The 18,266-nt window shown below is 38.4% G+C and overlaps 1 protein-coding gene across 1 annotated transcript; it reads right to left on the bottom strand.

The window, feature by feature from the left end:
- Positions 1 to 3,981: 3,981 nt before the first annotated feature.
- Positions 3,982 to 18,266, bottom strand: pkp2 (plakophilin 2). The gene is made up of 14 exons (XM_063460583.1): positions 18,020 to 18,266; positions 14,772 to 14,842; positions 12,669 to 12,842; positions 12,244 to 12,512; positions 12,017 to 12,155; positions 11,699 to 11,906; positions 11,299 to 11,476; positions 9,262 to 9,379; positions 8,870 to 9,031; positions 7,110 to 7,286; positions 6,663 to 6,816; positions 6,366 to 6,558; positions 5,464 to 5,545; positions 3,982 to 4,041 (listed from the first exon to the last, which is right to left on the bottom strand). The coding sequence occupies exons 1-14, from the start codon at positions 18,264 to 18,266 to the stop codon at positions 3,982 to 3,984; spliced, it is 2,232 nt and encodes a 743-aa protein (XP_063316653.1).

The raw sequence follows: 18,266 nt of genomic DNA, 5'->3' as shown, positions 1-18,266 counted from the left end.
CCTTCAGTAATAGTAATAAATCACAGCAATAGTGCATTCATGTAGTTGTAAAAAGCATGATAATATATTAAGTAATCCAAAGTATTCAGAATACGTTACTGTCATTGAGTAACGTAACGGAATACGTTACAGAATACATTTTGGGGCATGTATTCAGTATTCTGTAATGGAATACATTTTAAAAGTAACCTTCCCAACACTGTATATAAGAATATTTAGATATTAGCCCCCCCCCCCCTCAAAAAAACAAAAAACAAAAAAACAAACACCAAGCAAAATCAGTATCAGTAACAAGTTTTCATACAATTTCAGCCTGGTTTAAAAACAAAGGACTTCTTTCAGATTTAAAGCAGTGATTCAGTTTGGCACCACATGCTGCCAACCATAGGCAGCTAACGTAACATTTTCATTTCTTTCAAAATTTTAACTTACCTCTGAGTAAGTTAATTTTCTTAAATATAATTCTTAAAAATAATTCGAAAGTTCCCGTTATTAAGTCTAAAATTTGAGATACTAAAGAGCGAGAAGGAAAAATAGTGGCAAATGTAGCATGCTAATGCCTTGAACTGAAGGTGTTAGCATGCTAACGATGCTATTCTTGGTACGAAAAGAGCCTGAAGACTTAAAGCTTAATTTTCACTATATCTTATTGGGCAGGAAACACTGCATCACTTTTGTACTTTTCATTGCCATGTGAGGCTGTAGCAAATAAGCTGCTAATCTAAAACATCTAGCATACTCAGTATCTACTGTAACGCTGCCTTTATTGCTGTGTACTTTATTCCAGACATTATTAAAAGATCTGAGGGGTAAAGAAATTTCTTGTTTCAGTAAAGCATGAACCTCTGGGCTGGTTTATTCACGCCAGTGGATAGGAGTTTCCCCTGGGTGCTGACATCCCTGACAATAGCCTCAGTGTAAAGCAAAAGCTGGCCTCTCTTGTGCCTGTTTACCACTGCTGCAGCTCTGTGAATAAATCCTTTCTTTCTCTGTGTATTAAACATGTTCAGTTGAGATGTGTCAGTGTGGCCCACTTCCCCGCTCTACTCCAGCAGCAAACAAACCTCATGTTTCTTGGCACCTGTTCCTGTTGGTTATTTGGACATATATTATTTCTGTGCTGGTCTATAAATAACATGGGCTTCTTGTATTATCCATCATTATGACATTATTTTTCTTTAAGTCTGCTCACCATTAGCTAAGACATGAGGAAGATCTTCTTGTGATGTAAGAAACTAGACCATTTCTCAAAAGCGCATAAGCTGTGAACAGACAAGGAAGCTATTGTTGAAAGGATTTGGATCTTTCTTAGCTTTTTCAACTCCTGTTAAAACCAGGGCTTGGAAATTGTGGTATTTGTCACCAAAACAGTTCAAAGAGCTGGTGAATTAGGGGTGATTAGCAAAAAGAGACGATAGTATTGAGATGGATTTAATATGAGAGCATTTTAAAACGTGCATGATGAAGACTGAAACATGAATTTTATATTTATTAAAAGACAAAGTCAACTTGAGTACAGTGTTTGAGCTTTATCCACGTAACTAAAGCTTTTATGGTACACCACTGCCCCCTGGAGGATAACAGCCTGACTTCATTTTCATGGCCTAAAAATGGGCTTCTAGCTCTGAAATAAGCATATTTCTATTTGACAAGAAGACTCATTAAATTATTAAGTACGTTTTGAGGCGATGGATTTTCTGTCTTATGTTACATGTTACCAACAAGCTTGGATCATAAGATATGCTCTTTAAATCTGGTCTCTGCTTAAGATATGTAGAACATGTGTACAAAACCTCAGCACTGAAAAAGAAAAATACATTCATATTAGTCTTCAAAGCAGCCTTCTGGCATATCGTGCTACATTATATCTTATGCACTTGCAGAAGCACACCATGTGTCTTTTCTTTGCTCTGTCCAGGGTGGTTTTGTAGATGTAGACGGAATCGTTGTCACTGAGCTTTAATTGCTTTGTGGGTTATTGTTAATTTGATTTAAAAAATGTAACCACCGCCTGAAATCACGTGGGGCCTTGATAGATTTCCCAGTGAATCCCTACAGGAATTTTGCTCTCAAATATAGTCTGAGTAAGATCACCATTTCTCTGAAAAAATGGTTTGACAGGGTTTTCTTACCTCTGAGTTTTAACTCTCTCTCTCCCCTATATTTCACGCACCGTCTCCTTCTTCTCATTTCTGATCTGTTTCATAAGGCAGAATATTGAGAACTGAATGATGTGCAAAAGCTGTGCACGTACCCCCTCCAGTTTTGACCTTAAAATCCTTGTCCGGGAGGGCTGATGTTGATTGGCACCCAACCTCCCAACTCCTCCCCCCTTTAGCCGTACCGCAGTGCAGCTCGTGCTGGCAGGCCCCTGCAAGGTTACCGCTGCTTCACCGAGAGGGCTGACAAATGAACATAGAAGGCAAACATCTGAGTATTTCCTCCCACTAGTACTTGCCCCATCTTGCACAATTTATTAGCGAATGATGGAGCGGACCATTTACTGTGGTGTTAATCTTCCTTTGTTTACTGTCTGCAGTTTTCTCATAGGGAAATGAAAGCTTAGGGAATACATAGCAGACTGTGGTCATTTGTCATTCTGTAATGCAAAGCTATACTGACCTTTTTGTACAAAGAAAAAAGTCATGTAAATATTGTATGAGCTGTAATATTCTGATATGTTTTTAAATAAATGAGGGAGACAACAAGCAGTAGATTTGATATATTTCTGGTGACAACTCAAACCAAAGGTGAGAGATCAGAGTTTTCTTTTCTTTTTGTACATAACAGTTTAAAACCAATCTTATAAGCTGATACTGGAAAATCCAAAATATATCAGTGTTATGTCTAATATCTACCAAGCTATGTGCAAAATTTCTAACACAGCATAATGTAGAAACTACTATAGAACAATCTGCAAAGCAAATTCAAGACATTTCTTTATGACCAGTTTCTGACCATACTCTAAAACACATTCATAAGAAGTTGGTCTCTCATTTTAACTCTGAAATAACCACATATCAGCTCCATAAATTGGTATCAGAATTGGCGTTTAGTGTGAAATATCTTCTTTATGATGTACACCTTGCTAGTGCCAGGTTGGAACCCCTTTTGCCTTCAGAGATGCCCGTGCAGGACAGCATGTGCAAATTGTAGCCTCAGTTTCCTATTCTTAGCTGACGGATGTGGTCTCCTGGTGCAAGTTGAAGCAGTCTATCCGTTCATCTCTGGCCTCAGACATCAACGAGGCATTTTCACATAGAGAACAGGTTAACAAGCATTTGAGTCGCGGTAATGAGTCTTTGAGCGCATTCTGTATTCTTTAATGTACAACTTCATTTGGTTTGTCTTAAAAAAAGAACTTTTTCATTGATGATCTTCATTTTAAAGATTTCATTTGTCTTACAACATCGACTATTATAAACTGACAAGCTGCCGTTATAGAAAGGAGGGGGAAAAAACCCATACAACATAAACAGAAAGAAATACTTCAAATTTCAATAGCTGTCTTATGATTAGTGTATTTTCTGCTATAAAAAAAAACGTTCTACATTCATCTGTCATTTTTATCATAAGGCACTACAACAATGATATGCTACACAAGGATTATTAACAACTAAAAGGTGCTTTAAAGGTCACAAAAAGTGTGGTACAGTTCTTCATGAATCAGCAGGTTTACCTCTTTTTAAATAAACCATCTCATTCATTTTGTGGTATCAGAAACATACATTTGATAACAGGAATCCAACTAATGCAAACATTCCGGCAAATAGCTGGAGAGAGATTTCCAAATATAAAACAAACAACCAAAAAAAGTCTATCATTTAAAAAAGAGTTTCAATGTAGTTTCCAATGTTTGGTAGCATGACAAAAACCCCCAACAAAACAAAAACAACAGCAATAAAAAAAACAGTCGCTACATGGATACAGATGAGATGAAAACTGCGCCGATAGCATTTATGAATCCACGGCTGAGTTTCATCAGGAGCTCAAAGCTCTTTTTATCCTTGAATTGACGAAATCGTATTTCTTGAACTTCCACTGTTGGAAAAAGTGTAGATTAGCGTGCTGTATTTCAAACGATCAAACAACATAATGTAAGTCTTCGTACTGCACCAAACTAAAGACTTAAATATCAAAAAGTTATTTAACGAACTGAATGATGCAAATGTGCATTTTAGTGCTGTGAAATACTACAAATTTTGGTATATTATTTGTCCTTTATTTATCCAGGTAAAAAATCTCATTGAGATTAAAAATCTCATTTTCAAGAGAGACCTGGCATCATGACAACAAAAGTCAAAATACGCATACCACATAAATATACAACGTTCAAAACAAATACAATATCCCATAACAACATGTGCAAAATATACAACAGCAGATCAAACCAAGAGTACATTAAAAACAATCACACTGAGTAAAAGAGCCACTCTCTCGTTCCTTTAAAACAGACTTAAACTCTCCCAAGGTAACCAATTCCGATAATCTCAGTTCCTTCTGCAGATCATAGTATAGATCTGATACTAATAAATACAGGGGCAGTATTGCTGATATCAATACAGATGGCGATACTTTAATCTATAATGGCGGCTTATATAAGAGAGAGCAGTGTGGCATGAGTTATGAGATGAGTCATGACCAATATGCCAATTCTGAACACATTTTCACAACCACTAAAAATACTGTGATTTTTACTTTTCTCAATAATTAGTTAATAGAAACGTTTCAGCATGTTCAACCTAGTGCATGTTTGAGGTATATTTTTCACTTGGCTACATACTTAACATAGAAACAAAGTATCAGTCCTGTCATGCTAGTATTGATCTGATACCAATATCAGCTTTGGTATCGATACTATCAATATTTAGATCAATCCTCCCACCTCTAGGGTAGTTTTTCTGAAAGACAAGTTGAATAATGTAACATGCAGCAATGTATCAATAACTAGCAGCTCAGTTCTTTGTTTAAATTAAACAACTTATAGAGGAAAAGAAGCCATTTCAACCCTCTAAGCCAGCGGTCCCCAACCCCCGGGCCTCGGACTGGTATCGGTCCGTGAGTCGTTTGGTACTGGGCCGCGAGAGTTGAGGCTCAGGTGTGAAATGTATGGTTTTCAGGGTTTTTATCGGTTTTCAGCGTTATTTTGTTATCGTTTTTATCGTTAACTCGGTTTTCCTGGGTCTTTTCACATGTATTATGAATAAATCTTCTTTTTTCGGTACCAGTACTAGTTTTATTTTGTTGTATTTATCCACGACACCTTAAAGGCCGGTCCGTGAAAATATTGTCGGGCATAAACCGGTCCGTGGCGCAAAAAAGATTGGGGACCGCTGCTCTAAGCCTAAAACACATTTTTAAGTGCTGAGACAGAAACTTAAAGTGCTCATAATGAAGTGTAAAGACATGAAGAAAATCATGTGCAACATGATATGATAGGATGTGACGTGTGCAGGAACTCACTTTCTTGAGGGTCTCGTGGACTTCATTGTGTTGCCATATTACGTGCAGCAGAAGGCACGCTGCCTTTTCCATACGACTGGGTCTGTAACGAGGAGAAGGAAAAGTTAAAAATAATATCACACATGCTGTTTTTATGAACCGTGAGTACTTTTACTTTTTATGCTTACGGTAAAATTTGGATTGACTCCAAAAGTGAAGCAATCCTCATAGATTCCTTTGCTAAAATTACAACATTTATATATTATATTATTGAATCATATTTTGGCCTCTATACTTAACTTCATGCCACCTTCATAACAAGTAACCTTCACAACCACGCCTGTTTGGATTTTGTCAAGACTCAAAAATAAGTCTAGAGGCAGCTTTAATTGCTTCCTGTCTGCTTGGCATCACTTCAGACAAAATCTAATGTGCTTGTGGTGTGTGTGCCCCTTTTCCACGCTTTTTAAAAAATTCCAATTATCTGATGACATGCCGTACACGCTCATGCATGAATTCTGGGCTTTACCTTTTCCCGCTAGTACGATTCTAGTATTTGTTAGTACGTTAATTAGCACTAATAGAGAGGTATGTGTTTCTGTGGCATGCACCCATACAACCTACGAAAGCAGCTCCCTCATAACTTAGCGCTAGCCTGTTCATAACTTTGCATGAACTGGCTATAGCATTTACTCACATCAGTTTTTGAATTATCCACTTTTATCTGAAGTACCGAGACTCTGAAGAAGTTACTTTGTGTTATTGCTACTTAAAGGAACTAAATACAATGGATTAGGAAAATAATGATATAAAAATAAACAAAACAAAATAACAAACAAAATAATGGCATGTATATCATTATCTTGCATTGAACATTGAACTTCTCAAGTCTTGTATCTGAGTGGTTTAGTAAGGTAACCAACCCTGTCTCTGTCTTGCTGATGTTGATGATCTTTGGGATGCCGCGGTTTTCGATTATTGCGTTGGCGTTCTTCGCATCACTCTGGCACAGGTAAATCAGGATTTCACATAGAGAAATCGTCACCTCACTGGGCTGGTTGACGTCGGTGCCGTCAAAGGGCAGCATTTTCACCATCTCTGGCAACACCTGGTTTGCTTTAGGAGTAAAACAAGTCATGTAAAAGAGCCGTTCAAAAGTGCGGTTTGTGGTCGTGGTGGAACGATAATGGGAAAAGCTTAGAGGAGACATCAAAAGTTACCAATGGCAGGGCGAAGTTCATCGTAGCGTGAGAGGTTTTTGATTAGAGATACAGCAGTTATCTTTAGATTACTACTTTCACCCTTTAAAATTTCCTTAATCTTCTCAAGACCATTTTCCCGCTGAACAATGGTAACGGCAATGCTTCCATTTATCTGCAGGCCACAGAACAAGCATTTTAAATATGTCTTATATGTATGACTATATAATACATATATATGTAAATATAAATGTGCTAAACAATACTAAAGCATAATGATCAGTTGGCCAAAACAAAAGCTGTTAAATCTGTTAAGCTGTCAAACAGTATTCCAGACTAATCTACCCTTCATTTGACTCATACATACATCTAAAAAAGTGTTGGAGACACAGTAAACACACTTGCCTCTTTTCTGCTTACACATTGAACCTATAAATAGATTAAGAGCTGAAGTCTTTAACATCTTACCTCGTATTTTCCGGCTGTGATGTTCTGCAGAGCCCCAAGGGCAGCCTCCTTGATGGCGTCACATTTACTGCAGACCATCAGTGATATGTACATCCTGACTGTGATTATGTCCCACAGCCACTCTGTGCCATGGGGGTTGGGGTTGGGCTCCAGCAGGGGGTGCTGATGCACTGCATACTGAAAAGAAGGAGTTTTCGAGACACAGACTTCAGGTATGTGGGTCCAGTGGGTTCAAATTTACAAAAAGAGGTGGCTAACTGTGTTAACAATTGATTATATTCAGTATGGACATCTAAAGACTGGCGGTGCATCCATTTGTCCAGATTTTCATACTGGAAGTTTAAATTTCTGGCAACAGTTTTAGTGTGAAAGAACCAAATCCATGCAGTCAGATTTTATTCCTGTAGAAGGCAGAATAAAAATCGCTGTTAGAACAGCATATTGAAGCCCGTAGTTTTCAAAAACTATGCTGTCAGTAGTTACATATACATATAAACTCACAACGTTTTTAGGCAAAAAATATCAACTTCCCATTACTGCAAATACCTAACCAACCAGTGACATGGCAGCAACCGTGTGTATTTAGGCATGTAGACATAGTTTAAATGATCCGCTGAAGTTCAAATCGAGCTTCAGAATGAGGAAGATAGTTGCTTTAAATGTCTTTGAATGAGCACGGTAGTAGCTGCCAAACTGGGCTGGTCTGACTATTTCAGCAATTACTGATCTTCTAGGATTTTCCCACACAGCCATAGTTTACAGAAAGTGTTGTTTAAATGTCAGCAAAGACAAAAAGTTAAAGAGGCTTAGTGATATTTAAGATGACACTGTTTTCTTAAATAAGGACCAGACAAATGTTTTGACTTAGTAATTTTTTATGTGATCATTGATGTAGGATTTATGTCAGCAATGAACTTCGTAGAACAGTGTTTTCTTATTTTGCACCTTGGTCATGGATAACCCTGAGAGCACATAAAAGCTGAACGCTCTTGTCTGCCTGGGAGAGTTCAGACTTCTATAAGACTTCTGTAACTGAAGAGTATAACTGCTACTCATAAGCTGGACCTTGTATAGCATTTTCACTCTGACTTTGTTTGCTTTGTTCTGATGTTAGATTTAATTTTGAAATTGTACCACTAACAACGTGCCTTCTTGGCCAGGTTTCCCTTGGAAAAGAGATGTTAATCTCAAAGGAATTCCTGATTAAATAAAGGCTCATTAAAAAAATGTCAGCAAATATCAACAAGAATTTAACTGATAGCTCAGGATGTGTGTTTTTAAAGCAGCTTTAGCTTTTCGACCAGATGTAAAGTTGCAATCCACCTCCTCCCCACTTCCTCCTTTAATGCTGTATTTGACTTCATTGATGTCATGTCCATTTGTCACTGTTGCCTGCTTTGTTGCTACACCCATGCAACTGCACGGAGGTGTCAGACCAGAACCGTAGCATCAAATAAAATTACTGCAGATGGAAAAAACAATCATCTTTTGAGAGTTGTGCTTCTGAATGTCATGCTATGTAGAGCTATGGCTAACTACATAGATAATAGCATAACAGCAGCAACACTGGCGCACCTGGTAAAGCAGTAATGTATAATGCATGATTTGTTTGGATGTTTCTCACCACCAATATAATACAAGAGAAAGCTAAATGAGCATGTTCTAGTAAGGATGATTAAAGACGTTCTCTCACACTCAGATATTAAACCAAAAGAACGTCTTTTGTGTTGTCAGGGTCCATTAATGTGTAAAGAGATTACCTCTGTGATCTTGGCACTGCGATAAGAAAAACAGCCCGGAGTCTTTGGCTGCGAATCCAAGTCTTGGCGAGACTCTCTCAGAACCTGGTCATTTTTCTTCGGAAGCTCTGACTCAATCTGATAAGACAGGTTGTGCAGGATACAGACGCAGTTCTCCGTGGGCTTCAGAGCAGATTGAGATGTAGATGAAGAAAGAAAGTAAAGATTGTCTGGCAAACAATTTAATAACATACGGGGACACAACAGAAACATAGAGAATGTGCCTAAGGATTCAGGCAAAGTTTACATCTGTTTGAAAGTAAAAATCATTTGTGAACATGTAACAAAAGTGTTGTGAATCAAAGCAGTTTGCCGTGACGCAGACACAGCGAGGACAAATGTTTTCACTTCACCTTGTCATCCATCTTACGGTTAGCTACGGTTCCCCGGATGTAGTAGATCAAAGAATCGATGAGATTGTCACAATTCCTCATTGCTTTCCTGACATTTTGGCCTGCAGAACTCAGATTTCTAGAAACAAAAATGTGCCAATTAGATAAGCCCATTTTAATAAAGTCAAAAGTGCTATAAAATATTTTTCTGTCATCCACGCAATTGTGCAAATTAATGGATGCACTATTTTGGACATCTTTCCAATGGCCGTTTCAATCACAGAAAAATTATATTACTGACTAGTAAGACTATCCTGTTCTTATGCAGCCCAACCAACAGAGGGAAATAAATACGAAAATTAACATTCAGTATCCCCACAAGAGGGTCTTTGTGCAGCCATGAGGAACTCCCTTATTTCATCCACTGGGAGCTCAAAAGGCTTTAGAACATGATAAGGAGAACTCGATAACACTGGGTCAGAGAGGACTGAATGATTTCAGTTCAGCAAAGCTGGGGAAAGAGAGAGCTCGATGAATAATTGAGTCTTTCACTCTTTTCATCTGGCTATAGTTGCCAGGGGAGCAGTGGCTCTTATATCTTCTGCTTTGCAAACAGAGAGATGATGTGTGTCTAAACAAGTCCAAGGCAGAAGTACGAGGCATAATCTCAGAAACCAGTACATAAACTGTGGTTTGACATAATCACATGATAGTAAAGACACTGTATAAAAATGGATGGTAGTTACTCTTTTGCTTATTATAATTTTAGTGACTAGGCAGTTTCAGACATTTTCACAGAGCTGCTAGATGAACCCCAGATGTTTCTTAAATCAACCATCATACAGTTCTTCTGCCCTTTGCACGCTCCTTCAAATTCTTGGTGATTTCCACTGTTATACTGTTCACCTTTCTCCATCGGGGTCTCTACACATACCCCTCTAATCTACACCAATGAGAAAATTGAGAATAGCATTAGTTCAGGTAGACCAGAGAGCCAAGCCTAGTTTCCTATCCTGGTAGATCAGCAGTCTACTTTGTTTGATGGGTCAGCTGATACTCTTTGTTTAGGTTGCTTTTGCATCTTCAGTCATTTCCATCCCACATTGTAAACAAACAGTAAAACACAGAAAATGTGCTGGTAATTTTCTGCTAATGCATTACCTATTTTGTTCGTTTGTTTCACACAGAAATGAATTTTCATATATGGTGAAATGGAAAGAACACTGCATAATGGGAAAAAAAACAACAACCTCTTCCTACCACCTGTTTCTGACTTAGTCACTGTCATCTTAGTTGTCACTGATACCCAGGGTCAGTGCCAAAGCTTATAGAGCAGATGGAGAAATAACTTTTATCCGAAGATATTTGGCTCAGTTTACGTTTAGATTTCATGAAGAAAGAAGCCAAAAGTACATTGATACTGTTAAATGAGCACAGGTACCCTTGCACTCACATATGCTATATACAAAAGAGACACAAGCTGAGAAATGACCTTTTTTTAATTTCAAAGAGACATATTAGAGGTACTAAAAATCGTACTTCCGTACTTCATCATTGCCTTCATCAGTCATGCTACTGCAATTAATGCAGATGCACTAAGCCACTATAATAACCAAATAACTGGATGGTACTGCAATAGCTTACTGGCAATGTGAGAGTTTAACCAGTTCCAAAAAAAAGTTGGAAAGCATTTTAAAAACACAATGTAACTATGGGCAGATCTAACAAACACAAGCCCCTGGGGTTACAAAACACTACTACACCAGGTTTTCCATTTATGCCGATCCATCTGGAGGCCCCAGATCTAATCTATGTCACACAGTACAAATCCCTGGAGTTTGAGGATGTAGGTGATAAATTCAGAAGCAGAAGAACTTTTTGTCCTTCAGGAATTAAATGCTATGATCCCAAACAATATCTTTTGATCTGCTGAAATCTTCGACCTCTTCTGTTTAGAATCAGCAGATTAAGTGACACCTACAGTAGTTTTTGGTTTATCCCAATGAAAAACATCCCACCAAGTACAGTTTTTTTCGCAGCTAACAAAAGAGAACCTACCGCAGGCAGCCGGTGGCATTGATGAAAGTTTCATCATCCACTAGCAGTTCATCTTTCGGATTCTCGCCTTCAAAAATGCCAGAACTGGGAACGAGAACGGAGCGACTGAGAGTGGATAAGGCATTTTCTGGAAAAGCCTCCTTCAACGTGTCATGAGAGGAGAGGTTCCACAAAAGACCTGTGCGAGAGATTGAGATTTACTTTTTTGCAAGGAGATTCATCACAAAAATATAAATAAGCTAGTGCTGTATTGCATATACGAGTCTTAGAGCATGATTTCATATGTATCAAAGGCAATGTTTATTTAAAGAAAGCAAAACCAGTTTTGACGAGAGCTTGAAATTTGCAAACCTAATCAGATTAAAATTAGGACATGTAGCATGTTTAAACACAAACTAACCTGTAAGCTGCCGTCTGGTCTCCTTATCACGGCTGCCACTCAGTACAGTAGGAATGAAAGACAAGCCCTCGTTTTCCTTAACTTTAAGCTTATTTTCATCATTCTCATAAACAACATTACGCAGCGCCCCAGCAGCGGCACGCTGCACTTCTTCGCTGTCATTGTTAAATAGAAGCATGAGCTTCTCAATCCCATTCACATGGCAAATCTGGAGAAAAAAGAAAAAGCAAGACTGGACCAACGATTGACAAATTCACGTATCAGGATTTATAACCGCTCTGCATCCTTAAAACATAAAATACCTGTGATTAAACATACCTTGCCTCTAGCAATGGCACTCTTGAAGCATTGATTTTGTATGAAACTGGTTGCAAAGATCAGTGTTTCCTCTTCATTCTGGGTCAAAAGCTGCACAGCCTTCTCCATTGTCATCACTGGAGTCTTGCTTACTGACCTCCTGTGTGAAAATCCACAAATGTTTCAAAATGTAGATTATCAATACAGGATCATATTGAAATAAAGAATGTACAGAACAAAGGTCTTACAGTTTTATGACATTCTGCGCCTGCGTCTGCTTAATGGGTAACTGCACTGCTGCCCGCCTGCCAGCATCCGTCTCCACACTGCTGACAGAGGGCGAGTATGTGTTCACTCTGAGGGATTTCTGGTGGCCCCTTTCCCTCAACTGCTCTATCAAGAACGAGCCATCCTCAGGCCGGATAGAACCAAACATGATATCACCATTTCGTCTCTGCACAGTTGGTTTCACAGTACTTTGTCTGTAAGTCCGAGGGGAACCATATTCTCTATTTTTCTGAAATGCAGTATTTACAGATACAGATTGTGATCCTACGGTCTGTCTAAGCGTCCTCTGCCGGACGGTCCCTCGTGCAGGTGTGTATGTACTATGAGGTAATACTGAAAAAGCATTGTGGTGAAAGGAAGGCAACTTTGCAAAGTGAGTGCCCACTTTGGGTGAATGGCTTGGTCCTGGAGGGGTGTGCATCCCAGAATGGTAAGTACTGTATTTAAAGTGCCTATAAGGTTGCTCTGGACTTGACTGAGCGGACACTTCCAGCCTCCTGAATGGTTTGTGCTCATGGTCGCCAGAGAAGGAGTGACTGGAGAAGGTCGATCTATTTACCTGTGAGAAGGAAAGACAAAAACAGCTTTAATACACTGGCCTGGTTACCCTGCTCTTTCACTGTATGGGACTTTATACTTGCATGTCATTATAGTCAGAAATACACAGCACTGCTCAGCAACTACCTGTGCAAAAGGTCATTATGATGTCTTGGTAACACCATCCCAATGCATTTATCACTGTGCACCAAACTTTAGCACAAAGGAATACTGATGTGGTTTAAAATATATGACTTATTTCTTTAATGTGTTATTGTCGTAATCAGATCTATATGTTGTATAGAAAGAGAAACATTATAGTCCACAATTAGAATCTATAGTAATTGCCTATTTACACAAGCTGCTACTACATGTATTTTCTTTACAATGGGTTGAAAATAAGGAAACCACTCCCCAACTTTAAACAAGACATAAGGATGTTCATAGACTTTTGGATTAATTTATTATTTGTATTTATTTGTTTATTTAATTTTAGTTCAGCTTTTTAAATTGTGTGAATGACTAAGTTGCTATTTGGGGTGTGGCTGCGATGACTCACGATGTCACTATCAGCTAGGATTTATCTCAGTGAATCTGAGTCACTGAACTGGAACTCTGATGTTAGAGTCACACAAGGGAAAACAACACCTGGAGAACGCGGCATGAGCAAAATTATTATGACTGTGTGCAATAAACATGCAATTTCAAATGGGTGCTTTGAAGACAGGGAGCAGTTTTGCCACCACTTGAAGTCAGCTGCCGTTTTCAAAGTGACTTTGGTGCAATAAAATGTCAATAACATGAAAATCAGTCTGCTATCAGTGATAGAGTGAATTAAGTCTAGTTGGCAATTACGTGCCATCTGTTTGTGATAATATGGTGATTAACTATGATCAGTTAGCAAAAATAATAAATCTGTTACTGTTGATATTCACAGAAATTCACACTGACTACTAAGCTTTGATTATACTCTGTTGCAGACACGAAACCCAATAGCTGATTTGTGTTTCCTGTTATACTCCTTTCAAGCTTGTTGCCTGAGGCGTAGTTTGTGCATAGTAATGTCAATTTTATGTGGACTAGTCTTCACGGTCACAGGCAGGCAAACAGATGTCCCTCGCACTCAACATCTCATGCCAGAATTTACTTAGACCGAAGATTCACAAACTAGTACAAGTATAATCAAGACTTTACATTCACAGTTCAGCTATAGATCTGAAACCGAAATCGAAAAATTCCTCCACAAATAGTGACATTAATCTCTGGTGTGCCAATCAATCAGTCAAACTGGTCTTCTTTTCCTAGTTTCCAAGTATTTTTAATACGCTGAGCCATAATGCGATTTATGTGATAAGTAATATGTTTTGATGTGCAGTTAATTAAACTAATAGCCTGTGCAGGAAGTCTGTGCTCCAGTTCTGATGAGTAAAATGCTAATATTTTATTTGCATGACACTTAGCATTGGTGTGTAACGTAGCACTTGCTCTTGTTCAAATATGCTTTTTTTTCTTGTTTCAAGCATCCACGCACATAAAGTAAACACTGTTGCAAAACAGATAAGATACGAAAAGAATACAATGATTTATTATTTAATAGGCTTGGATTCTGTGAGCGTGCATAAAGCAGCAGCAGGATACCACACAGAAATTTGCCTGTATTCAAATTATGGAGTACAATATTTAAAGTGCAGTACAGTATGAGGCCACAAGTTCAAGTAGTTTATCCTTTTATAATCATTCTGTACAGGGACGACTAAAGCAAGCATACTGAGCTGAATCTGCTTAATATCTGTGGAGGAATCAGCATACTTCAGATCTGTATTAGCTATAAAAAACAGAAGCGAGATGAATATTTTAGTGATCCATTAGGATGACAAATTTCCCCAAAATGTTTAGGTGCATGTGGTGGTGCATGAAGCACTACAGAAGAATAAATAAAGGATAGTCTCACCTTCATGTTTCTTAAAAGTCCATCTGCATCATCAAAGCTCCCCGTTTCATATTTCTGTGAATAGACACCACCTGAAACAAGTCAAAGAGGTTTGGTTAGTATGATAATTCCCGCCACACATGTTAGTGTTCTCATATCTGGATCGTGATTGCGACTCTGGCTTCCTCAGTTTTGAAAGGACAGTGCACACTCACGGTGTACTGCAGGCCTCTGTGCAACCTGCAAAATAAATGTCATCTTTACGGTAAAAAGAGGACGGAAGACAGATGCCAAAGCAGTGAGATTAAATGGATTGAACATTAAATGCTATCTGTTAAATATTGTTTTGTGACACAATAGGCATGTTTGTATTAAGTATAATTTAAAACGTCCTTGAACTCTGAGCATGTGTAACGTGGTTTCCTTGTTGATGAAAATACACCTTCCATTTGGCTGACATCTGGTGACTGTCACAGCAGTAGAGCATGATTCACTTTATCATTATCAGTAAGTGACCTCTTGTGCCCTGTGCACGGAACTATTGTGATTCTAGGAGAAACAATTTTATTATAATCAGCAGAAAGTTCAGAAGACTTATTTTATTTTTTAATTTTCTAATTAGTTTTGTTTTTATTTCATTTTGACGTGTTGTTTTTAATTCGGTTTAGTTTAAGTTAGGATGGTTTTTCTTGTTTCAGTTTAGTTTTTAATTGTTGGAAAATGTTTAGTTTTAGCAGTTTGTTTGTTTTTTCTTTAATTATTATTGTACAAAGGGAACTTTTTAAAAGCAGTTGACTCTCAGTCTTGTAGACATTCAGAGTAATGCTGAAAATTTTGAAATGCATACCAAGTGAACACACGGCCAGTATTCCAGATACCAATACCTACATAGGTGCTTTTGACCTATAAAGTCATAATTTATTTGATGAATCATCATCAATTCGTAGGGCGATCGTGGCTCAAGAGTTGGCAGTTTGTCTTGTAATCGGAAGGTTGCCGGTTCGAGCCCCAGCTCGGACAGTCTCGGTTGTTGTGTCCTTGGGCAAGACACTTCACCCGTTGCCTACTGGTGGTGGTCAGAGGGCCCGGTGGCGCCAGTGTCCGGCAGCCTCGCCTCTGTCAGTGCGCCCCAGGGCAGCTGTGGCTACAATGTAGCTTGCCGTCACCAGTGTGTGAATGTGTGCGTGGATGACTGGATGTGTAAAGCGCTTTGGGGTCCTTAGGGACTAAGTAAAGCGCTATACAAATACAGGCCATTTACCATCAATTTAAAAATTCTGATCATATTTTAATGATGACTAAATGTGTGAATTTTACCTTCCACAATAATTAGTTAAAACACACACACGCACATGCCTGTTAGCTTTTCATGTATTTTAAAAATTGTTGTTGTTGGTTTTTTGGTTTTTTTTTTTTTTTTGAAGAGCTGGAATGTAAATGTGCCTGTCTCTACATCACTTTGGGTCAACTTCTGTTGTTTAAATATTCTCCAGTCTATAAATAAAATAAATGAGACAGCCAACACCAAAAGTTTCAGGCATTTTTCTTTTTTCAAATGTGTCATTTAACACAATTCAGTGGACTACATACTGAACTTAGACAGATACAAAATATACCAATATCAACTTTGGTATCAATATCATCCAATTTTGGATCTATCCACCCACCTGTAATGCAGAATTTTGCTGCTCTAATACTTTTTTTTTTTTTTACCAAACTAACAAATACTAAAACTATTTCCCAAAAATGTAATTTTAGTTTAGTTTTTTAAGTTCAGAAAATTGTTTTGCTACTTTCAGTATTTTTTTTTGCTTTACTTAAATGTTTTTTCACATCTAGCTTGACTTTGTAGTTTGTCGTTTTAGTTAACTATAATAACCTTGTAAGTCAGTAACAAAAACAGTCAGCCATGTCAATACATGTAATCCATCCATTTTTTTCTACTTATCAAATTCAGGGTTGTGGCGGTGCTCACCCTGAACCCATCACCAGGCTATCACAAGGCCAATCCACAGAGACAAACAACCATTCAGTCACATTAACACCTGCGGCAAATGTAGTGTTAATTGCAAATGCAAATGCAAATTCACCTGTTAACCTTACAAGAATGTCTTTGGACCGTGGGAATATCTACCACAGCCACAGGCAGAACACGCAAACTCAAAGAGAAAGGACTCGGCCTGCCGGTGAAACTCAAAGAGAAAGGACTCGGCCTGCCGGTGAATCCAAACCCAGGACCTTTTTGCAGTGAGGTGACAGTGCAAACCGCTGCACCACCATGCCACTGTGTGTCTAAGCTTATATTACATATCATGCTGATAATTAGTCAGTCTTTGATAATTAAAAGTGTGGAATGAATCCATAAGAATTAGGTGCATTTTATCTGGTGAGAAACCGTACCGGCGTGGGACCTTGATTTCTATTATAACAATGAAAAAATTAGGGGTGGTAAGGAGTCACAAAATAAATAATGCAAATAATAAAAATTCTTGCAATGTCCTCTAATACCACTCTGCATCCCACAAAGACTTAAGAGGAAGCCAGTAAATAAATTCTTTCATTTTTATTTACAGGGTATTGCTGACTCATGTGGTTAACCATCCGTGTAAACACACCTAACAAACCTTTTAACAGTCAGCGATGCTTCATAAATTCATCCAAACCTGTCCAAATACAGACAATATTACTTTTTATTCTTTATCGTCTGCAAAATTGAATAGCTACCTCTTTATTTTTGGCTACCAATACTTAATAAATACGCACACGGGGCTGATCAGTGGGTGACATAGTAAACTCAGGTTCTGGCAGTTATCACCTTTAGGGAACTGCAGAAACCTGTTAGACAAGAGGATTAACTAGGAAGTGTGCATTCCACCTACAGAAATGTCTGTGTTTACAATAACTAGACTTCTAGTAGGCTCCACTTAATGCAGACCACAGCCTCAGGACAGACAAAGCAGGGTCTGGCAAAGGAAAAGGGTTTCATAGTTTACTATAGGGGTTTCCAGCTTGGACCCTTTTGAAAGGGTAACATAGCCACCAGGGTGGGAAAGGAGGAAAAACTGTACTTCTATTATTATTATTATTCATATTAATATTGTTTGTGGTTATCATTATTCAGTAAAACAGTTGATAGTTCACTAATCTACCTGTACAGGTCCCTGACATCCTAAAGTTTAAATATTAGATTTGAAAAGTGGGAGGAAGTTATATTTGCTACCACTCTCATTCACTTCATTCATTAGTACTACTTCATTAGCTTGGCTTACAGTGCACCCGGGTTCTCCCAAATGCGTCAAAGTATGATGCTGATACATTTTCAAAATGAACATTACCATTTGACTGAGTCTTAGACTTCCTGGACATTGTGAGCTTAACCTGCCGGTGAACCCGCTGGTTCCGGTCCTCATCGGGCTGCGTTGAGGATCGCAGATCGGCCGGCAAAGCCAGGCTGGTGTCATCCACCACAGAGGAGTCTTGCGCAGGTAACGCTGACTTAAAAAACGGATCATCCAT

The sequence above is a fragment of the Pelmatolapia mariae genome, linkage group LG17 (assembly GCF_036321145.2).
Source record: "Pelmatolapia mariae isolate MD_Pm_ZW linkage group LG17, Pm_UMD_F_2, whole genome shotgun sequence".
Taxonomy (NCBI): Eukaryota; Metazoa; Chordata; class Actinopteri; order Cichliformes; family Cichlidae; genus Pelmatolapia; species Pelmatolapia mariae.
This window is presented reverse-complemented; position numbering and strand designations above follow the sequence as displayed.

What these genes read in the sequence shown, in the direction of transcription:
- pkp2 (XM_063460583.1), bottom strand. Translation starts at nt 18,266, where the DNA reads ATGGATGATCCGTTTTTTAAGTCAGCGTTACCTGCGCAAGACTCCTCT. An exon ending in GTGCCATTGCTAGAGGCAAG is followed by an intron (nt 11,907 to 12,016) that starts GTATGTTTAATC and finishes TTTTTTCTCCAG; the next exon opens with ATTTGCCATGTGAATGGGAT. An exon ending in TCCACGAGACCCTCAAGAAA is followed by an intron (nt 4,042 to 5,463) that starts GTGAGTTCCTGC and finishes TTTTTCCAACAG; the next exon opens with TGGAAGTTCAAGAAATACGA.